The 27100-nt window shown below is 42.7% G+C and overlaps 1 protein-coding gene across 4 annotated transcripts; it reads left to right on the top strand.

Annotated features, from left to right (window-relative positions):
• Positions 1-8147: 8147 nt before the first annotated feature.
• Positions 8148-25015, top strand: gprc5c (G protein-coupled receptor, class C, group 5, member C). Of its 4 annotated transcripts, XM_064933695.1 has the most exons (6): positions 8148-8467; positions 12602-12656; positions 14732-15812; positions 21174-21274; positions 21611-21690; positions 22605-25015. In XM_064933695.1, exons 3-6 carry the CDS (start codon positions 14747-14749, stop codon positions 22741-22743), a joined length of 1386 nt encoding a protein of 461 aa, XP_064789767.1. In that variant the 5' UTR covers positions 8148-8467; positions 12602-12656; positions 14732-14746; the 3' UTR covers positions 22744-25015. The 4 variants fall into 4 exon arrangements, with proteins under 4 accessions (XP_064789767.1, XP_064789766.1, XP_064789769.1 ...); XM_064933694.1 differs by lacking the exon at positions 12602-12656 and having other exon boundaries at positions 8149-8467; XM_064933696.1 differs by lacking the exon at positions 12602-12656 and having other exon boundaries at positions 8150-8467; positions 21611-21742.
• Positions 25016-27100: the final 2085 nt, after the last annotated feature.

The raw sequence follows: 27100 nt of genomic DNA on the forward strand, positions 1-27100 counted from the left end.
TCGTTTGCTAAGTCAAACGACACCGCTGGTTCTGCTCACACTGCCCTACCCTGTGCTCTGACCTCTTTCTCCCCTCTCTCTCCAGATGAAATCTCGCTTCTTGTGACGGCCGGCCGCCCAACAACCTGCCCGCTTGACCCTATCCCCTCCTCTCTTCTCCAGACCATTTCCGGAGACCTTCTCCCTTACCTCACCTCGCTCATCAACTCATCCCTGACCGCTGGCTACGTCCCTTCCGTCTTCAAGAGAGCGAGAGTTGCACCCCTTCTGAAAAAACCTACACTCGATCCCTCCGATGTCAACAACTACAGACCAGTATCCCTTCTTTCTTTTCTCTCCAAAACTCTTGAACGTGCCGTCCTTGGCCAGCTCTCCCGCTATCTCTCTCAGAATGACCTTCTTGATCCAAATCAGTCAGGTTTCAAGACTAGTCATTCAACTGAGACTGCTCTTCTCTGTATCACGGAGGCGCTCCGCACTGCTAAAGCTAACTCTCTCTCCTCTGCTCTCATCCTTCTAGACCTATCGGCTGCCTTCGATACTGTGAACCATCAGATCCTCCTCTCCACCCTCTCCGAGTTGGGCATCTCCGGTGCGGCCCACGCTTGGATTGCGTCCTACCTGACAGGTCGCTCCTACCAGGTGGCGTGGCGAGAATCTGTCTCCTCGCCACGCGCTCTCACCACTGGTGTCCCCCAGGGCTCTGTTCTAGGCCCTCTCCTATTCTCGCTATACACCAAGTCACTTGGCTCTGTCATAACCTCACATGGTCTCTCCTATCATTGCTATGCAGACGACACACAATTAATCTTCTCCTTTCCCCTTCTGATGACCAGGTGGCGAATCGCATCTCTGCATGTCTGGCAGACATATCAGTGTGGATGACGGATCACCACCTCAAGCTGAACCTCGGCAAGACTGAGCTGCTCTTCCTCCCGGGGAAGGACTGCCCATTCCATGATCTCGCCATCACGGTTGACAACTCCATTGTGTCCTCCTCCCAGAGCGCTAAGAACCTTGGCGTGATCCTGGACAACACCCTGTCGTTCTCAACCAACATCATGGCGGTGGCCCGTTCCTGTAGGTTCATGCTCTACAACATCCGCAGAGTACGACCCTGCCTCACACAGGAAGCGGCGCAGGTCCTAATCCAGGCACTTGTCATCTCCCGTCTGGATTACTGCAACTCGCTGTTGGCTGGGCTCCCTGCCTGTGCCATTAAACCCCTACAACTCATCCAGAACGCCGCAGCCCCTCTGGTGTTCAACCTTCCCAAGTTCTCTCACGTCACCCCGCTCCTCCGCTCTCTCCACTGGCTTCCAGTTGAAGCTCGCATCCGCTACAAGACCATGGTGCTTGCCTACGGAGCTGTGAGGGGAACGGCACCGCAGTACCTCCAGGCTCTGATCAGGCCCTACACCCAAACAAGGGCACTGCGTTCATCCACCTCTGGCCTGCTCGCCTCCCTACCACTGAGGAAGTACAGTTCCCGCTCAGCCCAGTCAAAACTGTTCGCTGCTCTGGCCCCCCAATGGTGGAACAAACTCCCTCACGACGCCAGGACAGCGGAGTCAATCACCACCTTCCGGAGACACCTGAAACCCCACCTCTTCAAGGAATACCTAGGATAGGATAAGTAATCCTTCTCACCCCCCTTAAATGATTTAGATGCACTATTGTAAAGTGGCTGTTCCACTGGATGTCAGAAGGTGAATTCACCAATTTGTAAGTCGCTCTGGATAAGAGCGTCTGCTAAATGACTTAAATGTAAAATGTAATGTAAAAAGTAAAAGTATGAATCATTTAAAATTGCTCACAAGCAAACCAGATGGCACCATTTTCATGTTTTTTTGTTACTTTACAGACAGCCAGGGGCACACTCCAACACTCAGACATCAAACACTTTTCAACCTGTATGATCTAATACATCATTTAAAAAACATACACATATTATGATATCATAGTGAATTCATGACGTGAATGAACAAGCCTTTTCGTACTTCATAATTTTCGCTCTTATATAGTTACAGTCAGTTTTAAAAACATCTAACCAAAATATTTCAACTTCTTTATTACTTTACCCAAAACAGTTGGATTCATGAGTTTTGATGACAAAAGTAAATAAAAAAACATCAGCCAAAGCAAATACCTGATAAAAATGGAATTATATTAATAATGTAAGTACAGAAATGGTTTGTTCTCAAGGAAATTAATATCCAAATAGTCAGTGACAAGTGTATGGAGTTTGTGACAGGTATGTGAACTTACTACAGTATTATAGACACTATGTCCTGGGATTTCCTATGATCTTCTATGTAGAAGAACCCATAACATTCTATCGACGGTTGTGAGCATCATCGAGCAAAACGTGTATGTTTATGAGAGTCTCAGCTTTTCATAGATAGATTTTAATAGTTTAAAGCTCAAACCATTCTGACTCTACAGACATTTTTGTCAGCTCAGCCACTAGCGTAGTCCCCGTTAATTGTAAAAAGACCCAGCTACTAGCGTAGCCCCCGTTAATCACACAGACTAACGGTAATAGACAAATCCATTGGTACTACCCTGAAGTCTGTAGCTCAAACACACAATGTTTGAAAGGGGTTAGAAGTCCAAAATGCAGGTGTTACGCTGAGATTTGTTGGGTCAAGATAAATTACACAAGTTGTTTGTTCAGCTAGCTAGGTAGCTACAATGTATTCGGAAAGTATTCAGACCTGTTGACTTTTTCTACGTTTTGTAAAGTTACAGCCATATTCTAAAACGGATTCAATTGTTTTTTCCCTCATCAACCTACTCACAAAATCCCATAATGAAAAAGCAAAAACAATTTTTTAGAAATTTAAATTTTTTAGAAACTGAAATATCACATTTAAGTAGTCAGACCATTTACTCAATACTATATTGAAACACCTTTGGCAGCGATTACTGCCTCAAGTCTTTTTGGGTATGACGCTACAAGCTTGTCACACCTGTACTGTGTTTGGGGACTTTCTCCCATTCTCAATCTCTGTCAGGTTGGATGGGGAGCGTCGCTGCACAACTTTTTCAGGACTCTCCAAAAATGTTTTATAGGGTTCAAGTCCGGGCTCTGGCTGGGCCACTCAAGGACATCCAGAGATTTGTCCCGAAGTCACCCCTGTGCTGTCTTGGCTGTGTGTTTTCGGTCCTTGTCCTGTTGAAAGGTAAACCTTCACCCCAGTCTGAGGTCCTGCACACTCTGGAGCAGGTTTTCATCAAGGATCTCTTAGTACTTTGTTCCGTTCATCTGTCCCTTGAGCCCAACTAGTCTCCTAGTCACTGCCACTGAAAAACATCCGCATAGCATGATGCTGCCGCCACCACCATGCTTCACCGTATGTATGGTGCCTGGTTTCCTCCAGACGTGACGCTTGGCATTCAGGCCAAAGAGTTAAATCTTGGTTTTATCACACCAGAGAACCTTGTTTCTCATGGTCTAAGAGTCCTTTAGGTGGCTTTGGAAAACTCCAAGCAGGCTGCCATGTGCCTTTTACTGAGGAGGGGCTTCTGTCTGACAACTCTAGCATAAAGGCCTGATTGGTGGAGTGCTGCAGAGATGGTTGTCCTTTGCATAGAGTAATCAGAATAATCTAACTGCTCTTCAAGAGGTGATCGTATTACAAAAAAATAGTTGTAAAATGTATTTGACATTCCCTTGAAAACAACATGCGGTTGTCAATGGCAGAGCTGGGAGTCTCCCTGCCCCCTAGGTGAATTGAACATTCTGCACCTTACTGTGACGCTTATTGATAACAACCTATAAACCTCCAGAGATTCTATGTTCACACAGTGAGGATTCTGTGGAGAGAGAGATACCTCTGGAGAAAATAGCCTACAGCAGGGCCAGCCCTAGGCATAAACGAAATAAGCGTTCGCTTAGGGGCCCGATCAATGGATGCCTTAGCTTGAGTGTTAGAATAATAGAATACACAAGGTGTAATTCGAAATGTAGGTATCGCTTGTTTAATCAGTCACTGACAGTCACTCAACCCATGTCAGCTAAAAAATGTTTAGCTTGGTAAGTTAGTCTAGCCAGCTATCTAAACGGAATAGTAATCATGGTTGAATTGTCCATGGGCTCTGACACATGAAATGTGTTATAAAATAGTTTATTTTACCTTTATTTAACGGGGCAAGTCAGTTAAGAACAAATTCTTATTTTCAATGATGGCCTAGGAACAGTGGGTTAACTTCCTTGTTCAGGGGCAGAATGAAACGTTTGCTTCTTGTCAGCTCGGGTATGTGAACTTGCAACCTTTTGGTTTCTAGCCCAACACTCTAACCACTAGCCTACACTGCCGCCACATTTTAAACTTCTCTCCGCCCCATAGCAAAAATATATATAATTCCAGCAAACTTGCTTTAAAACTGCAAATAAAACTGTAAATTGCAACTGCAATTTTAGGAAATGAATTCAGGCCACTTAAATGTTTGCCCGCAAGGTGGGGGGCCCAAAAGGCAAGGGCCGGCCCTGGCCCACTGTGTGGATTAAATGGGGATGTGATTTTAAAGAAGGCTGTTCTTTAAAGGCTATTCCCAGGCACAGAAGTAAAACACAATTGTGTCTCTGTCCATATGTCACATTCATTTAGCTGTGGCTGTACCACAATACACATCATGGATAGCCGCTATGGATTGGCCTATTCCAGTAGTGTCTCTGTCCATATGTTACATTCATATAGCTGTGTCTGTACCACAACACACATCATGGATAGCCAGGTGGTGTATTTTTGGATGAGGTTACCTTGTCACATGGGCAACAGCAGCAACAACCACCGGAGGAAAGAAACCAGCTATTCTTCTATTTGTCCTTTTAGAGGCCATGTTGATTGTGTCATTGTGGGGGGAATTGGTGGGAATTGGTGGGCAGCTTACAGAGACCAGAGAGAAGGTATCAACCAGGCAACAACACTGTCTAACAAACATGATTTTTTTTACACAGGAGGGTGGAAGAAGTGTTTTTCTCACAATCTAATGGCAATAATAAAGTTGACAACTGACTGTTTAGAAGGAAGATGAAAACAATGGTATTATCACAATCAAAAGCAAAGGGACTGCATTTGTGACATATACAAGTTCATGGAGTGGGCCGCCACCTTGTGGCTTTGATGTCAAAATAATCAACAGTTGGACTAGGCCTACTAGTCTAGTAACCACTGCCCAGTAACCACTGCCCAGTAACCACTGTCCTGTAACCACTGCCCAGTAACCACTGCCCTGTAACCACTGCCCTGTAAACACTGCCCAGTAACCACTGCCCTGTAAACACTGCCCTGTAACCACTACCCTTTAACCACTGCCCTGTAAACACTGCCCAGTAACCACTGCCCAGTAACCACTGCCCTGTAAACACTGCCCTGTAACCACTGCCCTGTAAACACTGCCCTATAAACACTGCCCTGAAACCACTGCCCAGTAACCACTGCCCTGTAACCACTGCCCAGTAACCACTGCCCTGTAAACACTGCCCTGTAAACACTGCCCTGTAACCACTGCCCAGTAACCACTGCCCTGTAACCACTGCCCTGTAAACACTGCCCTGTAAACACTGCCCTGTAACCACTGCCCAGTAACCACTGCCCTGTAAACACTGCCCAGTAACCACTACCCTTTAACCACTGCCCAGTAACCACTGCCCTGTAACCACTGCCCTGTAACCACTGCCCTGTAAACACTGCCCTGTAACCACTGCCCTGTAAACACTGCCCTGTAAACACTGCCCTGTAAACACTGCCCTGTAACCACTGCTCAGTAACCACTGCCCTGTAACCACTGCCCTGTAACCACTGCCCAGTAACCACTGCCCTGTAAACACTGCCCTGTAACCACTGCCCTGTAACCACTGCCCTGTAACCACTGCCCTGTAAACACTGCCCTGTAACCACTGCCCAGTAACCACTGCCCAGTAACCACTGCCCTGTAACCACTGCCCTGTAACCACTGCCCAGTAACCACTGCCCTGTAACCACTGCCCTGTAAACACTGCCCAGTAACCACTGCCCAGTAACCACTGCTCAGTAACCACTGCCCTGTAACCACTGCCCTGTAACCACTGCCCAGTAACCACTGCCCTGTAAACACTGCCCTGTAACCACTGCCCAGTAACCACTGCCCTGTAAACACTGCCCTGTAAACACTGCCCTGTAACCACTGCCCAGTAACCACTGCCCTGTAACCACTGCCCAGTAACCACTGCCCTGTAAACACTGTCCTGTAAACACTGCCCTGTATCCACTGCCCAGTAACCACTGCCCTGTAACCACTGCCCTGTAAACACTGCCCTGTAAACACTGCCCTGTAACCACTGCCCAGTAACCACTGCCCTGTAAACACTGCCCTGTAACCACTGCCCAGTAACCACTGCCCTGTAACCACTGCCCAGTAACCACTGCCCTGTAAACACTGCCCTGTAAACACTGCCCTGTAACCACTGCCCAGTAACCACTGCCCTGTAACCACTGCCCTGTAAACACTGCCCTGTAAACACTGCCCTGTAACCACTGCCCAGTAACCACTGCCCTGTAAACACTGCCCAGTAACCACTACCCTTTAACCACTGCCCAGTAACCACTGCCCTGTAACCACTGCCCTGTAACCACTGCCCTGTAAACACTGCCCTGTAACCACTGCCCTGTAAACACTGCCCTGTAACCACTGCCCTGTAAACACTGCCCTGTAACCACTGCTCAGTAACCACTGCCCTGTAACCACTGCCCAGTAACCACTGCCCTGTAAACACTGCCCTGTAACCACTGCCCTGTAACCACTGCCCTGTAACCACTGCCCTGTAACCACTGCCCAGTAACCACTGCCCAGTAACCACTGCCCTGTAACCACTGCCCTGTAACCACTGCCCAGTAACCACTGCCCTGTAACCACTGCCCTGTAAACACTGCCCAGTAACCACTGCCCAGTAACCACTGCTCAGTAACCACTGCCCTGTAACCACTGCCCTGTAACCACTGCCCAGTAACCACTGCCCTGTAAACACTGCCCTGTAACCACTGCCCAGTAACCACTGCCCTGTAAACACTGCCCTGTAACCACTGCCCAGTAACCACTGCCCTGTAAACACTGCCCTGTAACCACTGCCCAGTAACCACTGCCCTGTAAACACTGCCCTGTAACCACTGCCCAGTAACCACTGCCCAGTAACCACTGCCCTGTAAACACTGCCCTGTAACCACTGCCCAGTAACCACTGCCCAGTAACCACTGCCCTGTAAACACTGCCCTGTAACCACTGCCCAGTAACCACTGCCCTGTAAACACTGCCCTGTAACCACTGCCCAGTAACCACTGCCCAGTAACCACTGCCCTGTAAACACTGCCCTGTAACCACTGCCCAGTAACCACTGCCCTGTAACCACTGCCCAGTAACCACTGCCCTGTAACCACTGCCCTACCACCAGGTGTCTCCTCATACCTACATTTTTAGATCTTATTAAGAAAGATAATCTGTGTGTGCAGATGCAAAACTAGGCTATTGACACATTGGGAGTCTCTATTTCATCATAGGCTATAAATGTTCTGTGGAGAGGCGCGAATAGATAGCCTAATTTATTTACAATGGTCTACTTCTAGTCTTGATGACCCAATTGCATATAAATGTTCAATCCATGGAGCGGGGAAAAGACACTTTGAATACCTTTGAGGTCACCACGGTCAAATGCAGCAACTTGTACATGGAACGCAAAGACCTTGAAAATAGACTTTGCAAATACTTTTCCTGGCAGTGCAGTAATTTATGTGCAAGCTTGACTTATTCGAATCAGACATCTTTGTAAAGTGAACCACTAGTGTCAATTAGTGGTTCACACATCCCCCTTCCCTTAGAAGTAATACATTGTATTTGTTATCTTTGTAGAGTTAACAAGACAAAAAGTTCCTTGTATTATTCTATTTACAGTGACACTCAACCCTGTTGGTATTAATCAAAATGGTGTGTGTGTGTGTGTGTGTGTGTGTGTGTGTGTGTGTGTGTGTGTGTGTGTGTGTGTGTGTGTGTGTGTGTGTGTGTGTGTGTGTGTGTGTGTGTGTGTGTGTGTGTGTGTGTGTGTGTGTGTGTGTGTGTGTGTGTGTGTGTGTGTGTTTGAGAGAGAGAGAGAGAGAGAGAGAGAGAGAGAGAGAAGGCAGTCACTATCCTATCGCTATACACTATACAATCGCTCTGCATGAACAGCTCTAGAAGCCTAGTATTGTGAGATCCAACCCCGACTTAAATATTTCAGAATTGACCAAAAGCGGAGATTGCAGGGTAATTCAAACCCACTAGAAACGGAATATAGGCAACATTTTCAAAGAGCTATCAACTTTTATCCCACTGGATGTAGGCTACCTGGGGGCAATGTAGAGCGCATTTTTTTTGTCAGTGTGGGTTGGAACAGGTGAATTGCAAGTAGCGACCACCAAGAACAACATAATTTACAACAGTCAGACATCTGAAGGTAAGGTCCTCAACAGATTAATTTAATTTGTGAAGAGATGAAGGTACAGTAAGTGTTTAGTAACACAATCAATACGCACGGTCTAATAGCGACACTCAAAAGCCAATAGAGACTATACAACTTTCGTGGGTTTTTGTAAATTGTTCCAAAACATATTTAACAGTTAGTTAAAAGCCTATAGTTGAGCTTCATGTATCTGTTGTCAAGAGATTTTGCGATTCAAACTTTGTTGAAGCAAAGATTTTGCGATTCAAACTTTGGTGAAGCAAACATGACGTACGTCATGTTATATAAAGGTTAAATTCATTTTTTTGTGTCCAAAATATGACATATTAACACTATATAGCCCAGTGTTTCTTAATCCTGAGGGGATCCATTTTTACAAAACAACTACCACACCTGATTCAAATCATCAAAGCCCGATGATGAGTTTATCCTTGAAATCAAATCAAATAAAATGTGTATTGATTGCATGCCGAATACACCAGGTGTAGACTTTACAGTGAAATGCTTACTTACGAGCACATTCCAAACAGTGCAGAGTTAAAATGTAATGCACCCCTTTGGTTCCCCAGGAACCACTGCTTATATACACTTACATATTACAGTTTTTTACAATCACTTTGGCACTAATTTCAGGAACCTTGATGTAATTTTTCAAAACTCTAGTCACAAAATTCACAACCAATGATCAAAATGCTAATTTGATGCCATCAGCTCTACAGACCTGATTTTAGCTCATCAAAGTAAGTCACATTCGAACAGCGAATCATGTGGCTGCCTGCAACTCAATATATAGAGTATATAGAGTAGAGAGCTTTAGATGTTGTTCGACCAAACATTAGAACAGGCAAGATGAGTAATCTAAGCCAGTTTGACCGTGGTCTGATTGTTGATGCCACACATGGTGATTCCAGCATCTCAGAAACAGCTGCCCTCCTGGGATTTTTACACTCTACAGTCTCTAGAGTTTACAGAGAATGGTGCTATAAACAAAACACATTCAGTGAGAGGCATTTCTATGGGCAAAAACACAGAGGAGAATGTCCAGACTCATTCAAGCTAACAGAAAGGCCACAAATGCTCAAATAACAGCTGTTTAAAACAGTGGTGTGCAGAAGCGCATCTCTATAATTCAGGCTGTTGTGGAGGCAAAAGGGGGTCCTACCCAGTACTCGATAGGTGTACCTAATAAAATGGCTAGTGAGTGTACAATAATGTCAAATCTGAAAACATGGTCTGGAAAAGTGGTACATGGGACCACAGAAACAGTGTCTGATAAAGAATGAGGATGAAATATTACATCCCCATAGATAATGTAGTCCAATTGGTTAATGTTCCATGGTAATTGGTGTCAATGGATCTCGTTATCCTGAAACTTTCATGATCTAAACATGATATATTGTTTGTCAGTTTCCATAAAACTATGCATTAAGAGGAATGCAACAGTACCTTATCATTTTGAGCAGTTGTATCAATTGATAGTTAGATCATTGTAATGAAATGAATAGACAGTCATCTCAGATGTAATGTGTGAATTGCATTTTGAAATGGTAATACTTTGATGTATCATTTTGAACAGGTGATTTTAGTTCAATGAACAAATGATATTAGCTTTATGTATATTGTATCGAAGCAATTGGAAAAAGTGTTTGAGTTTTGAAAAATTACATCAAAGGTTCCAAAATTAGTGCCAAAGTGATTGTAAAAAACTGTAAATAGATTTGCATTTTAATGAGAGAAATAAATATTTGACCCCCTTTCAATCAGAAAGATTTCTGGCTCCCAGGTGTCTTTTATACTGGTAACGAGCTGAGATTAGGAGCACACTCTTAAAGGGAGCGCTCCTAATCTCAGCTTGTTACCTGTATAAAAGACACCTGTCCACAAAAGCAATCAATTATTCAGATTCCAAACTCTCCACCATGGCCAAGACCAAAGAGCTCTCCAAGGATGTCAGGGACAAGATTGTAGACCTACACAAGGCTGGAATTGGCTACAAGACCATCGCCAAGCAGCTTGGTGAGAAGGTGACACCAGTTGGTGCGATTATTCGCAAATGGAAGAAACACAAAAGAACTGTCAATCTCCCTCGGCCTGGGGCTCCATGCAAGATCTCACCCCGTGGAGTTGCAATGATCATGAGAACGGTGAGGAATCAGCCCAGAACTACACGGGAGGATCTTGTCAATGATCTCAAGGCAGCTGGGATCATAGTCACCAAGAAAACAATTGGTAACACACTACGCCGTGAAGGACTGAAATCCTGCAGCGCCCACAAGGTCCCCCTGCTCAAGAATGCACATATACATGCCCGTCTGAAGTTTGCCAATGAACATCTGAATGATTCAGAGGACAACTGGGTGAAAGTGTTGTGGTCAGATGAGACCAAAATGGAGCTCTTTGGCATCAACTCAACTCGCCATGTTTGGAGGTTGATGAATACTGCCTATGACCCCAAGAACACCATCCCCACCATCAAACATGGAGGTGGAAACATTATGCTTTGGGGGTGTTTTTCTGCTAAGGGGACAGGACAACTTCACCGCATCAAAGGGATGATGGACGGGGCCATGTACCATCAAATCTTGGGTGAGAACCTCCTTCCCTCAGCCAGGGCATTGAAAATGGGTAGTGGATGGGTATTCCAGCATGACAATTACCCAAAACACACGGCCAAGGCAACAAAGAAGTGGCGCAAGAAGAAGCACATTAAGGTCCTGGAGTGGCCTAGCCAGTCTCCAGACCTTATTCCCATAGAAAATCTGTGGAGGGAGCTGAAGGTTCGAGATGCCAAATATCAGCCTTGAAACCTTAATGACTTGGAGAAGATCTGCAAAGAGAAGTGGGACAAAATCCCTCCTGAGATGTGTGCAAACCTGGTGGCCAACTACAAGAAATGTCTGATCTCTGTGATTGCCAACAAGGGTTTTGCCACCAAGTACTAAGTCATGTTTTGCAGAGGGGTCAAATACTTATTTCCCTCATTAAAATGCAAATTAATTTATAACATTTTTGACATGTTTTTCTGGATTTTGTTGTTGTTATTCTGTCTCTCACTGTTCAAATTAACCTACCATTAAAATTATAGACAGATCATTTCTTTGTCAGTGGGCAAACGTACAAAATCAGCAGGGGATCAAATACTTTTTTCCCTCACTGTATGTCATTGTGTGGGATAATGTCAGGTTCCACCATGCTCAAATGGTGCAAGCATGGTTTCAGGCCCATCCACAATTTACCACCCTGTACTTACCCCCATACTCTCCTTTCCCTAAACCGATTGAGGAATTTTTCTCCACATGGAGGTGGGGGGTATATGATAGGAGCCCTCACGAACAAGCCACTCTTCTCCAGGCCATGGATGACGCATGCAATGACATCACGGCAGACCAGTGTCAGGCCTGGATTCGCCCGAAGATTCTTTCCAAGATGTTTGACTAATGAAACCATCCATTGTGATGTGGATGAGAACCTGTGGCCAAATCCACAAGACAGGGTTGATGGAAATAAAGAAGTACAGTAATCAATCTTTTGTTTTGCTTTTTACCGTAAGCCAGGTGAGGAACACTGCAGTGATGTTTTACAGTAAGCCAGGTGAGGAACACTGCAGTTGACCTTTAACTGTTTGTTTTTTTGTTTTTGTTTTTGTAGCTAATTATTTTTGCTTTGATTCAAAGAAACCTATGTTGTGATTTTATTGTATTTCATCAATAAATTTCATATTTTGTTTAATGATTCCACTGTGTCTGTAGTATTCTCTCTACTAGTCCTTTTACAGTGATGTATTTACGTGTAGTAGCATAATGAAACATGTATCACATATTTTGTACTACAATATTTAATGATTTGACGAACAACTACACAGTGAAACTATCGGTATCTTGTGTGTGGGTGATCTAAATGAATGTTCCTATGGTATTTCATGATAAATGAGTTATTTGAAACAATGATTCTGCAAGTGCAAGGTTTCTTTAACAATATGAATGCACAATGCAATGTTTTGAACATTGGACAGACTGTTACAAGTGATGACCATTTTGAGTTTTGTGTCTAGAGTTTTGAAAAATGACCACAAGGTTCTGAAATTAGTGCCAAAGTGATTGTTAAAAACTGTCATCAATACATTTTCAGATGAACACAGCATTGACTGTCGCTTTTGTTGCACGCACAGTACACACCTGAGCAGGTGAGCCCTTTTTTCTGCAACATTATATTCCTGCCTTCTCTGTAATTTCATTGGTTTGAAAGAGTGATATTCTGGAGTCATTTGTCAGAGCTACTGCCTGTCAAGTCTTCAGCAAGGTTTTGAGATTCGTATTGTCGATGGATTGAGAATAATGCCTGTAAAAGGAAAAACAATATTGCATTGGTCACATGCGCCGAATACAACTGGTGTTGACTTTACCGTGAAATGTTTGCTGATGAGCCCTTCCCAATGAGGAAGAGTTTAATAATACAAATAAAATAAAAGAATGGAGCTATATAGAGGGAGTACCAGTACCAGATAAATATGGAGCTAAATAGAGGGAGTACCAGTACCAGATAAATGTGGAGCTAAATAGAGGGAGTACCAGTACCAGATAAATGTGGAGCTAAATAGAGGGAGTACCAGTACCAGATAAATGTGGAGCTAAATAGAGGGAGTACCAGTACCAGATAAATGTGGAGCTAAATAGAGGGAGTACCAGTACCAGATAAATGTGGAGCTAAATAGAGGGAGTACCAGTACCAGATAAATGTGGAGCTAAATAGAGGGAGTACCAGTACCAGATAAATGTGGAGCTAAATAGAGGGAGTACCAGTACCAGATAAATGTGGAGCTAAATAGAGGGAGTACCAGTACCAGATAAATGTGGAGCTAAATAGAGGAAGTACCAGTATCAACCAATGAGTGAAACTGATACATGGCAAAACATAATACAAATTAAACATTCTTCATGGTATTCAGTTTAAGGTTGAATGACCTCAGTTGGTGATTGAAAGAGTTAATGGCAGAAGCGGAATGGTTAACATATCCATGCTTTTTCTTGGTTTTAAGGTTGGGAACAGAGACCATGTTTATGTGTGTGTGAGTGAGAGTGAAACAGAGGGAGAGTGCGAGTTTGTGTAAGTGAGAGGGCATGTGAGTGTGAGTGTGAGTTTGTGTGTTCGTGAGTGTGTGTGTGAGTAAGAGTGTGTGTGAGTTGTGAGTGTGTGAGTGAGAGTGTGTGTGTGAGTGTGTGTGTTTGTATGTGTGAGATCAAGAGGTTCAAAACAATTGTCTTTCACTTCCCTCCACAAACAATTGACGGATGTTGTGCTACTTACTCCCTAGTCCCCAACATTAGCCTTGTTACATTATTGGCAGAATTGCGGACAGAAAAGGTTTTTAGATGAGGGTTATTGAATTAATGCACCTGGAAAGTATTTATCTTATGGCTAAGCACTGGCTCCATGGCAGGAAACTAAACAGCATCCGCCACCACAACAACTCCATCTATTTGGTTATAAGATGGCTGTCGTCAACTCAGTATTACGTAATCTGACAAACAGCATGGCACAGCGTTAAAAGACGTCTGGGACTACTGTAGGGATGCTTAATAAAATCATTTGGCAGTTGTTTAGATGGGTTTGACAAACTCTTCACGAGGAGAAGTCTTGGTATAAAAATAGAAAACCTCAAGGCTCATGGCACCTCATCTCAAGTTCAACTTATAGTTCGAGCAGTACATGCAATATGTGAGTGTGTTTCCTATACTATGCTATCCAATGAGTGTGGCTCAACAAGTGTCTCAACTGACATTCCTAAGTGTTATCACTGGGGCGGCAGGTAGCCTAGTGGTTAAGAGTGTTGGGCCATTAAGCAAAAATTCACTGGTTTCTCCGAGGTGAAAAATATGTTTATGTGTACCTTGAGCAAGGCACTTAACCCTAATTTATCCTGTAAGTCACTCAATGATTCTTAGAAGGGATCAATGCCAGCTTCAGCAATACCTCCACTTGTGTTTTCGTGTTTCTGGCTTATTCTTACCTCCTGAGGATTTCTCAGAAAACACTGAAATCTAGCCATTTTGAACAGAAACAGAATCTCTCCATCAGTTGCTTGTGTGATGTGGGTAAACACCACTACATCCTGATTACAGTATGTTTTATTTGTTTGCTCCTGACTTAGCTGGTTGGGTGTATCGAGAGTGACTCTTTTGAAGAGATGACAAAGTCACTAGTTTCTCACTTCTCATCCTCTTAAAAAACATTCTCCCTCTTCTCTTTCTGTGTGAACAGGTTCTGCTGAATTCCATGGATCGGACACTCAAGAAGCTTCATCTCCTTCTGCTCCCGACCGCTGTCACTTTCTGGTCTCTCCCCTTCTCTATGGCCACCAGCGTGGCCCCAGGGGGATGTGGCTCCAATGTAGGCTCCCTGTACTATAGCCTGTGTGACCTCAGTGCTGTATGGGGCATCGTACTGGAGTCATTCGCGGCGGCTGGCGTGGTGGGTTCCATCATCCTCCTCATCGTCCTCCTGGCCAGCCTACCCTTCATCACAGACAAGAACAAGAGGAGCTCCGTGGGGCTCCATGCCTGCTTCCTGATCTGTACCCTGGGCCTCTTCTGCCTCACTTTCTCCTTCATCGTAGGGAAGGACTTTGCCACCTGTGCCTCGCGGCGCTTCCTCTTCGGGGTGCTGTTCGCTGGGTGCTTCACGTGTCTTCTCATGCAGTGTGTGAGGCTGAACCTCCTGGCCCGCAGGGGGGATCAGGGGCCCCGGGCCTGGGTTCTGTGTCTGGGAGCCCTGGGGCTCTGGCTGGTGGAGGTGGTCATCAACACAGAGTGGCTGATCATTACCGTTGTTCGCTACCCACTGTCACCGCTCAACGTTACTGGGACAGCACTAGGCACGGCTGCCGACGTGCCCTGTAACATCGCCAACCAGGACTTTGTAATGGCGCTCATCTACGTACTGAATCTTCTTCTAGCTGTCGTAGTGGCATCCTTACCCTCCCTGTGCGGGAAACACAAGCAGAGACGCCAGGAGGGAGCAATACTCCTCGTCACGGGTCTCCTCTCTGTGTTCATCTGGGTGGCCTGGATCACCATGTACGTCTGGGGGAACCTGAGGACCGGTGGACCCAGCTGGGATGACCCTACCCTGGCCATTGCCCTGGTCAGCAACGCCTGGGTGTTCCTGGTCCTCTACACCATCCCAGAGATCTGCTCTCTGACTCAGGAGGATGGGGAGGCACCGGGGTTCAGAGAGGACCTGTACCCCAGTAGAGGGGTGGGCTACGAGACCATCCTGAAGGATCAAGGAGCCCAGAATTTGTTTATGGAGAACAAGGCTTTCTCTATGGATGAAAACTCAGGTATGTAGACATACATTCATGCATGCACACACAGGCGCGCACAAACACACACATTCACAAACACACACTGACACTTGTTGACCCACTAATTACCTGGCTTCACAAATTAGTACACCTCACTAGACAGGATGTTTGGTCCTCTTGCTGGCAAATCACATACAGTGGATAATTCTAACACACCTAGCAAACATTAGAGGGGGGGTTCATTAAGAGGGCCACTGAAGCTTGCATCAGTACAGTCCGACACATGAATAAGGGAACGTTGTTGTCTGCATGGAGTGATCTTCACACACTGTCAGTGAAGAAGTAACAATAAATGGCATCGAAACGGCAATGAATTTCACACCCAGTTTACGTTCTCCAAACTATTCAGAATTTGATATGCTGATGGTTTTAATCCTGTTGGTGACCCGTATCTGATCTAGTAGGATGCAGCCGGGCCAGACAGGACACTGTGTCCCTCCTCCTCCTACTCTATCTCTTTGATGCTGCTCTACCTGCCCTCAACATGCTCTAGCCTCATCTCATCACCACAAGGTTTGCGTTCCAAATGGCACCCTGTTTCCTATGTAGTGCATGCACTTCTTTTGACCAGGGCACATAGGTCTCTGGTCAAACGTAGTGCACTATATAGGGAATAGGGTGCCCTTTGGGACGCATACTATGGCTTAGGTTAAAGTGGGAGGGATAATAGCACATGGTAATGTGGATGGCGGATGGCGCCTCTTGAGTTAGCAGCTCTGTCCTGACAGAGATTAGCTTACTGTATGTCCTGGTCTGCTGAGAGATCAGCTGGCACCACTCCCTATCAAAACAATATTAGAAGATAGAGGGACACCATTTTTACTGACTGGAATATCATGTTTGAATAAATTAAACTAAATAACATTTGGCCTAGCCCATCAAACTAATAATGAGAAGAGAACAGAGAATGTTAGGAGAAAAATAACCCTTCCATATTTGCCAATTATATTAATTAGTAAATTGGGAATGTTTGTTTTAAAAGAAATGAACATTTTCTGGTAGAGACAGAATGAAGGATGATGAGAGAGAGCTATGAAAACATTAAATAGTCAGTCACTGTCTATGTTTAGCCAGAGGACTTATTTAAAAGTTAAGCTACCGAGTCACCTCTCCCACACACGCGTTCCATTACCACCGATCCACCAGGTGATCCAATGGGAGTTTGTAATTAGTCAAACGTTAGTGCATGTCAAGAATAGAACAGTGACCGAACCAGTGTCCTATGCATACATAAATGTTGACACAACACACTCCTCAGCTCTGATTCAGTCCCAATATCAATGCTTGTGTTTGCGTTACTGTGCCGTCTCCATAGATACCTAGTCAGTTGCACAACAGAATGAATTCAACTGAAATGTGTCTTCCGCATTTAACCCAACCCCTCTGAATTAGAACATCTGAACGTTCTGTACATGTTCATTCTCTTGAACAGGCCCCAGGTGTAAATAATCAAGTCAAACCAATCAAACAATGATATTGTGTACAGATAAGTATAAATAAGTTGTGACACTGTACTGCACAGCAAATTCTCCAGTGTTACTTAAAAAATATATCATTTTTAAGGCTTTACACTAAGCAGTGTTAAATCAAGTGGATCCATATAGACACCGGAACAGTGTCAAATTAACACATTGCTTAGTGTAAAGCCTTATTCAAATATTTCCCTGAGTGCCCTGTATTTGTTAAGGACAGAGAAATGGTTGTTGCATTCATCCATTTTCTGTCCGATGGACTTCACCAACTCAGATCCTAAGCTATCATAAAATTGTTTTGTTTAAAATGTTAAGGAAATACCATGCTTATTTCATAAGGCCTTATTTGTTTTAGCCTAATACAGGGGCTTGAAACTCATACACATCACTTTGAACCAAAACCACGCCCATCGTTATCAAATTTCCTAACATGCTCTGTTGCTGGTTTATTTTTAGAATTGTTTGTTTCAATATCTATGTTTGTGCATGTACATATATTAATTAATTAATTAATGTATCTGATGCTACTCATATAAATTGCAAACAGTTTCTGAAGTAATGCAATATGTAACTTGGACTTATTGCACCCATTTACTGAAATGGTTGTTCCAGTTTAGATGCTTTAGGTAGTCTCATAGTTTAGTCTTCCCAACTCTGGCAGTCATTCTGAATACAGGTTGGAGGTATTAAAAAATCCAATAGGTGGATGTCCCCACACTGGTTGGATTACAATAGGAATTACACATCACTTCATGGCCTGTAAACCATGACTTCCAGGCTGTTGTATTGCTCTCTAATATATATATTTTTTAGATTTGTTCTTAAAGGGGCACAAACACTACCCAGTAAAGTTATCCTTTGTACCTTTAGTTATGAGTGCAGAACTGGCATGTGAGTAGGCTCACTAAATCCTGTTTGAAGGATTGTGGATGTTCTGCGTCCATTTACAGAAAACTTCCTAAGAAGACTTGAGGAAAATCTTGGAATTTTGCAGAGTTTTGGAATTCTAACTGCAAGTCATACTATTATACTGGAATCCAGCAGGAGTTCAACTACCCAACAGTTAGAATTGTTATTCACCTACAGCCTGCATTCAGAATGAGCACCATGATTAGAAACATTGGGTGGAGACTACCTAAGCCAACTCAACTGGAACAAACACTTCAGTAACGGTTCAAAATATCCAACTGAATGGATTTGTTTAGAAAAATGTGTGTTATGTATCTCCATGTAGCATAAGATGAATCAATGTGCATACAAAAACATAGCTATTGAAACAAACAATTCTAAAAATCAACCTGCAATAGAGCATGCTGGAAAATATAATATAATGATGGGCAAAGTTATGTGTGTGAGTTTCAGACCCCTTTATTACGGTGAAAGTAGGCTCTCAAAAGGCCTGATGAAATACATATGGTATTGGGTTCAATAAAGTTTTTTTAATGATAACATACTCACTTAGGATCTCACATTGTGAAGATTATAGGACCGAAACTGTACTGTATGAGTAAAACAACCATGTCTCTGTCACTAACAAATCAGTCATGGATGGTAACGGTACGATTTTCTCAAAAGGCACTATTTATTGCTTTTCCGGTGTCTATATGGGTCAACAAACTCGGTCAGTGTTTATTATTATTATTAATTACGTTTTTTAACACAAAAATGTGTCTTATAAGTCCATGTCCCAGGTAATTTGTTGTGTAGATCCATGTATATTCCTCAATGCTAAATGGAAAGATAAGTGCTATGTAATTCCCTGGTTCATTCTGTGCTTATCTTTTCCATTCATTTGGGAATGAGGGATGTACCTGAACCTACATACTGTAACTGATGGCATTAGAAAGAATAAGGAAATGATGTTTGTTTCAGCATCACTGGAAGAACGTTCAGACCTGACCGTTGCTCAACAAAACATTTGATACGCTGATGTTCATCAAATGCAATCACCATCTTAAATGATTAACCAAGATATAAAATTACTGTTAAAGAACCATAGGCTATGACAATGATGTAAACATTAATGTAATTCACGATGTAAAGAAATCCTGAAAAATACATGTTAACCAATAAAACTAAATCAGTTTATTACTTTCCATTATTTGTTTCCATTATTTCGATTGATAAATATCATGTGTTAATGATAATATATTTAGACTAGTTAAACTACCTGTTCTAGTTTTTGGTTCTTCATCAAATATAGCAGCCAATGAGTCATTGTTGGTTGTTTTCAAATAACTTGCATATATTCAAATATCTTCAAGTATTATTTGGTTTTCTGAGACCTGTATTTGAATATCAAAGGAAATAGTTGCCAATAGCTGATTCTCTATGTTCGACTACCTCCAGTATTTCGAAAGTTGGAATTTTCAAACAAGCTACAGAATACAACTATTTCCTGCACAGGTCTGATTTGCACTACCATTGTTTATAGAGGAGGCACAGTTGAATGCACAATTGAGATAATATAGTTAGGGGCCAATTCAGACTTAGGAAATCTATAAATTTTGTACGTGTTTTGATTTAAGCACTTCACAGTATTTGATACTGTGCGTAATGGGCTCTTTGTTTATGGCTCCCTTATGCGCACTGAATAAATTTAGTTAAACTGCCTAAAATCCAGCCACTTGTTGGCCAACAGATTTTGTCATAGAATTTTCAGTACATTTATCTAAAGCTATCCCTTTAAATACGGTGTACCTTTAAATTTTAATTTTCTCGACAGACTCACTAAAAAATAATGAGAGAACAGGGATCAATAAAGAAAGCCATCAAAATATGCATATTAATCTCCTTTTAGTTGATCAAAAATCAGAAAAGTATTGCGACCCCACCATGTAAAAAAAAAGAAAAAAAAAGGTAATGTAATCAATAGTCAGTGTTTATCTTTTTGATTTGTGGCTATGACAATTACAGTATAACAACATACAAGGAGCGTAGCGACACGAACAGTTACGTCTTACAGATTGAGTTTGATAGCTCAGCTGCATCTGAGTCCAAATATAAACCTAATGACCGTGACAGCTTTAATTTCCCACTGAAAACCAAACTGCACCCTTAGTATTTGTTTCATTGTCAGTATTACAGATATACAAGGTGGATAGCGATACGGACGTCCTATAAATTGAGCGTGATAGTCTGAGTCTGAGTATAAACCTGTTTCTCCAGTGACCCCCTTCTCAGATAAGGCGACCCCTCCCATGTTGGGGAAACGCTGATTGAGAGTTAGGAGAGTATTTATGAATCTACCTACTTCATCAAAATAACAGATCATCCTGAAAGTTGCCATATTCAGTTCAATCCATGAAATATTGGAAGGGGAGAAAAGTGTACAATAGTGGCTGAACAATAGTCCTAGAAATGGACCTTAATCCTCACTGATGATGGAACTGTGATAGCAACGGTCCAGTAGTCATGAACCGTGCTCCAGGCTTCAGGTTTAAACGGTCATATTTCGGACATAACTTCAGTCTGAATTCCACCCTTATAGCCTAAATCAGTGGTTTATGATCGTGTCATGGTGGTTAAAACCATGACTGGTTGCTTGGGAACACTGAATACCTAGAGCCCTCAAATTCAACTCTGGACTTCAAAGCTAGTTCCACTGAGTTTTTCATTGTGCGCCTCTACGGATCAGGTTGGCACAATTAATTATCACGTGGAAAAAAAAACAGCAGCCAACAGCCCTTGTAGGTTAAGAGTTGAATACCCCTGACCTAGAGAAGGACAACATTTCAGAGCTGAATATCTGACTAAGTTGGATTGATTGAGATTAGAAGTTGAATATGTATTTATATAAAGAAAGCATCCATTGTCCCTACGTATATTATTCAGATGTTGTCTGTTTTCTTGTTGTACCTTTCAGGTCCGAAGGTTGTGTCCCCATACAGTGGCTACAGTGGTCAGCTCCGCAGTTCTGTCTACCAGCCCACAGAGCTAGCTATCATTAGCAAGGGAATGGGGAATGTGAGTACTGGCCATCAGTTGTTTGTCAATATGCGCTCGCTCGCTCGCGTGCACGCACACACACACACACACACACACACACACGCACACACACACACACACACACACACACACACACACACACACACACACACACACACACACACACACACACACACACACACACACACACACACACACACACACACATCCTCAGATTGTTGTTTTTTGTTTTTCAATTATCTCTTAAAAAGAAAGAGGACCCATTTTAATATCCATTTGTTTAAACATTATTCCCTTCTCTTTTGTCTGGATGCTGATGTGCATGTTGTGACCCATGTGTATTGCTGACTGCAGCAGGAAATGTCCTATGAGTCTCGCATCCCCCGAGCTTCCATCAACAACAGCTCCCCGGCCCACAGAGGGGGCAGTACCCTGTCAGTATGCACCGACGAGGCCGCAGACACACAGACACAGCAGGGCCACAGTGTAGGTGGAGATAGACAGCCCATGTCCTCTGGTGTGCGTCCCAAATGGCACAGTATTATTTTATATTACACTACTTTTGACCAGAGCCCGGTCAAAAGTAGTGCACTAAATAGGGAATAGGGTGCGATTTGAGACGAACACCTGCTGTACTCAGACACATTCTCCTCACCTTTCTCTAGCCTCTGTCTGCACACAGCACAAGCAATCCTCTCAACTCTGTCGTATACCTGTATCCATAGCAACTTGTTCTACCTACGGGTTCCTCCTGATGAATTCTCTCTTTGTCTATGTTTCACCTTGACGAGCATGTGTATTCTCTTCCTGCTCTTGTACACGCTTATTGGATGGTGTTTAGTTCTACATTCCTATTGGGTGGTTTTTAGTTCTACATTCCCATTGGATGGTCTTTAGTTCTACATTCCCATTGGATGGTTTTTAGTTCTACATTCCCAGGGAATATATAGTTTTTGTATTTTTCTCTTATTGAGATGTTCCTGTTTTGAACCTGTCTTATCTTTCACTTCATTTGTCCTGTGGGTTTCTTACTTCTTTCTGGTGTTATGGACAGTCCTCTTATCAATTCAATCTTTTTTCACACGTACATTGCATTAGGACTATCATTACGCTACACATATTTATGACACTAGCCTCATGTGCAATTCCACAATAACAGAATTACGGTGAGACTCAGATTTTACACTTCCTTGATGAAGGTAGACCTTTTGCATGGAGTTGTATGGTTTGTTAAGCTTTTGAAATCAATGGTTTAAGTTTGGCATACATTTTAAAGTCCCAGCGTAATTCCGTTACCATGGAATTGCCCCAAAACAGTTTTTAACAATATCATCTCTCTTTTTTTCAGGGTAATGGACTACACAAGAAATCCCAGTGGTGAACACAGACTTTACGTTACACTTCTCTCCTCAAGACATTTTTGTTCATCCATTTTATTCAAATCTGTTGACTCTATTTTGCTGTTTTCCATTGGATTCTTAATATGAGCTGGCTCTAAAGCGACCAGCCTATCAGACTCCAGAGGTGACATTTGGGTGATCGATACAAACAATTTGCCTATCTATAAATGGACAGTCCTGCACAGCAAAATCAATGGTGTACATTTAACTCTGAAAGTGTTAAATGTACACTATTTTCAGTGAACATATGAGTCCCACTGAACTGGTGTTAATATAACACTTTTGAAACTGTTAAAGATTGAACTATGTTGCAGTGTTCCCCATTCAACTCTTAAACTGTTCATAGGAACTTGATTGTGGTGTTTGCATAGCTCTACTGTAGAGTATTATGCAACACCTACAGAGTAAAACATAACACTTGCCAAATTTGCTTATTTCCCAGAGTGCCTTTTCTTTTCAATTGAATTGTAAAGTTACCACCCATGACTGTATTTGTTAACGATAGAGACATGCTTACTGAATTTAATTTAAAAGGCCTGTAGCTTTCACCTACTGAGTATCTAAAACTATGACTGTACATGTATCATGACCTAGTTTCATCCTAACACAGAGGTGTTAAGAAAGTCATGGTTTGCACAACAAATCAGGCCTGCAAATTACATTATGCTGGCTCTCGAAGTGATGTGTAATTCCTATTGAAATCCAGCCAGAGTTGGGATATACTATAGTTAAAATTGTTATTCACTTGCAACCTCCATTCAGAATGATTGTCAGGGTTCTTCTTCTTTTGAAAATTGATGACTACCTAAACCATTTAAACTGAAACAACAATTTTAGTAACGGGTGCAATAAATTTAACTAAGTGATTGGATTAGTTTAGAAAAATGTATGTTATTTATCTTTGTGTAGTTTAAGATGAATCAATCAATGTACATGTAAAAACACAGACATTAAAAGCAATCCTAAAAAATCAACCTGCAGTAGAGCATGCTGGGAAATATGATAATGATAGGCGTGCTTTTGATGGGACTGTTTAACTCTCCACAGTGTAAAACAATAACTATGCTTATTAACACTAACACTTGGGGATATTTTACCCAACTGAGTGTTACTTTCACTCTTACAGAGTGAATCAATCTCCTGAATAAACACAAGAAAAGTTACACTGAAAAATCAACACTGGCCAATTTGCTGTGTGTGTTTGACATAACCCTCTATAGATCAAAGCAACCTGTAGTCAAAGCAACCCACAGAGCAGACGGTATACCCATGGCTTAGGGAGAAAACAATATATTTTGTTAAGGTTACCATTCCTCTCACTGTGAGCTGAGCTAAGCTCTCCGCTGGACGTACTGTGACAGATGAACTGTGAGCATGCTGGAATGGTGGGAAATTATAGTCAGACTTTCTCTTAGCATGGGGGGTGGGTATTTTGGCAACAAAGGTGGCTATATAGTAAACATGCACACACACACACACACACACACACACACACACACACACACACACACACACACACACACACACACACACACACACACACACACACACACACACACACACACACACACACACACACACACACACACTCACATGGAAGTGCAGCCAACGACAAGATCAGTCAAGCGAGAGGCCAACAGGTGTGACGGTGTCATGGGATTTACCTGCCATCCCTGGGTTCCCAGAGGAGGACTCATTGAGAGTGGAAAATTCCATATCTGGAACATCTCCATGGTTCCATGGAATCTTGGGAAAGGACCCTTCTGTCACTGGGATACCAACTAATATGAATACACTTAGTTATAGGTTAAGCATTCAAATAGTGTGCACTTGCTTACTTTAAATGAAGTAAGGGCCAATATTATTAAATCAAAATCCAATCAAATCTAATTTTATTTGTCACGAGCGCCGAATACAACAGGTGTAGACCTGACAGTGAAATGTTTACTTATGAGCCCATTCCCAACAGTGCAGTTTTAAGAAAATACCTAAAAACAGTCAATGTTTAGTGCTTAGTTTGTGGATATCACTTTCATAAAGTTCACATAGCTATTTCAGTTGTAGCTAAAGGGTGTTGAATGAGTTCATGTAAATACCATGCCAATGAATGTCTCCTCACGACATACTGTATGTATGGAAGCACTTGTATGAACTGTTGTATGAATTTGAAATATATTTTTAACATAGCTATTTACAGTACTTACTTTTTTATCAAATCAGATTTGAGCCTACACTTGTAATTGTAATCCTGAAATGTAAATCTAATATGAAGTTTGAAAACCATAATTAATTATTTGATTGCACATTCTGTATCAACAACCATTAATGTCCCAAATAATAAAGATTCACTGGTGAAATACATAGTCCGAAGAGAATCTGTCATAAATAAAACCCTGATTCCGGTAATATCTTATACTGTTAATTACCCTTATACTATAATAAATGCCCATATGTTTTATTTTATTTTAATTTTTCCTTTATCTAGGCAAGTCAGTTAAGAACCAATAATTTTTTTCAATGACGGCCTAGGAACAGTGGGTTAACTGCCTGTTCAGGGGCAGAACGACAGATTTGTACCTTGTCAGCTCGGGGATTTGAACTTGCAACCTTCAGAGACTACATAATATACTATACACTGAGTGGCCCATTTATTAGGTACACCACCCTGTTCACAAAAATGGTTCGCCCCTACAGACAGTGAGTCATGTGGCTGTGGCTTGCTATATAAAGCAGACAGACAGGCATTCTGCTACTGTTCAACTGAATGTTCGAATGGGCAAAATGAGTGACCTAAGTGAGTTTGAGCATAGTATCATCGTTCCCATATGTCAGAATCGGCTATCTTCCTGGGCTTTTCACACAGACCATGTCTAGGGTTTATCGAGAATGGTGCGACAAACAAAAAACATCCATTCAACGGTAGTCCTGTGGGCAAAAACAAATCAAATCCAAATAAAATTGTATTTGTCACATACACATGGTTAGCAGATGTTAATGCGAGTGTAGCAAAATGCTTGTGCTTCTAGTTCCGACAATGCCATAATACCCAACGAGTAATCTAACCTAACAATTCAGCTTGTAGGTGAGAGGTCAAAGGAGAAAGGCAAAAATCATGCAAGCTAACAGCTGGCCACAAACAGGCAAATAACGTTGGTCTAACGGTTTGTGTTAAATGCGGAAGACACATTTCATTTGAATGCATTCAGTTGTACAACTGACTAGGTATCCTCCCCAAATCCTATCAGCTAAAAACAAGAAGAAGCAGCTTCAGTTGGCATTTTATCACAAACACTGGACAATTGAGGAGTGGAAAAACATTGCCTGGTCCAACGAATCCCAGTTCCTGTTGCATCACGCTGATTGCAGAGTCAGGATTTGGTGTAAGTAGCATGAGTCCATGGCTCCATCCTGCCTGGTGTCAACGGTGCAGGCTGGTGGCAGTGGTTTAACGGTGTGGATAATGTTTTCCTGGCACACATTAAGTCCCTTGATACAAATTGAACAATGTTTCCATGTCCTGAATAAGTCATGAAGGAACCAAGATGGCATAGCAGTTCAGACGTCTTTTGTCCTCGTCTTGTCGTGTCCCGTATATATATATATATATTTACAACTTTTTTCATACATTTTTTTATTTAAATTTTCCATAAACTCATCCTCAAACACTCTCCTGCAACCCGCCTCACCAATTTATATTTATAAAAAAGTATAATTTACCTCAAGTCTGTAATCATCCAAGAAGCTAGCCAGAAACTCCAAACTTCAAAAGCTAGCCAGAAACTAGCCAGAAACTAGCCAGAAACTAGCCAGGAGCTAGCCAGGAGCTAATCCAGAAGCTAATCACAAGCTAGGTCAGAAGCTAGCCAGAGACTAGCCAGAAGCTAGCCAGGAGCTAGCCAGAAGCTAATCCAGAAGCTCATCAGAAGCTAGTTAAAGCTTTCGTCGATTCCGGAGCGAACATCAGTTGTTCCGGAGCTAGCCAGCTGAGGAGTTCCATCAATCACTCCTGGGCTGCGGTCACCTATCCGGACCCGTTTTGCTGCCTACGCGGAGCCCCACCGGGCCTTCACGGTGTTGTCTACCCGAGGGAGTTATCCGCCTGGTTCCTCCGTCGCGACGTTGCCTGGGCGCCCATCTGCGGCCTGCTAGCCATTAGCTGTCTTATCGGCTGCTATCTGAATAGATAATCGGACAATTTATTTATTTATATTTATTGTTATTGTTATTTTTTTCTTCTTCTGGGCCTCTAGCTATATCTATTGTTTTTATTTTTGTTGTTGTTGTATGATTTGGATTGGTCCACTCTACCACACGGAACCCCACTAATCTACTGACGGAGCGCAAGAGGTGGCTAATAACAGACGTCCATCCTATGCTAGCTTGCTACCGATGGCCTGGCTGGCTGTCTGGATCGCCGTGACCCCCAACCAACCTCTCCACTCTC

Source organism: Oncorhynchus masou, chromosome 24 (genome assembly GCF_036934945.1).
Source record: "Oncorhynchus masou masou isolate Uvic2021 chromosome 24, UVic_Omas_1.1, whole genome shotgun sequence".
Taxonomy (NCBI): Eukaryota; Metazoa; Chordata; class Actinopteri; order Salmoniformes; family Salmonidae; genus Oncorhynchus; species Oncorhynchus masou.

Coding starts and splice junctions, on each gene's coding strand:
- gprc5c (XM_064933695.1), top strand. CDS start 14,747: ATGGATCGGACACTCAAGAAGCTTCATCTCCTTCTGCTCCCGACCGCT. Junction 15,813..21,173: donor CTCTATGGATGAAAACTCAG/GTATGTAGACAT, acceptor TGTACCTTTCAG/GTCCGAAGGTTGTGTCCCCA. Junction 21,691..22,604: donor CACAGAGGGGGCAGTACCCT/GTCAGTATGCAC, acceptor TCTTTTTTTCAG/GGTAATGGACTACACAAGAA.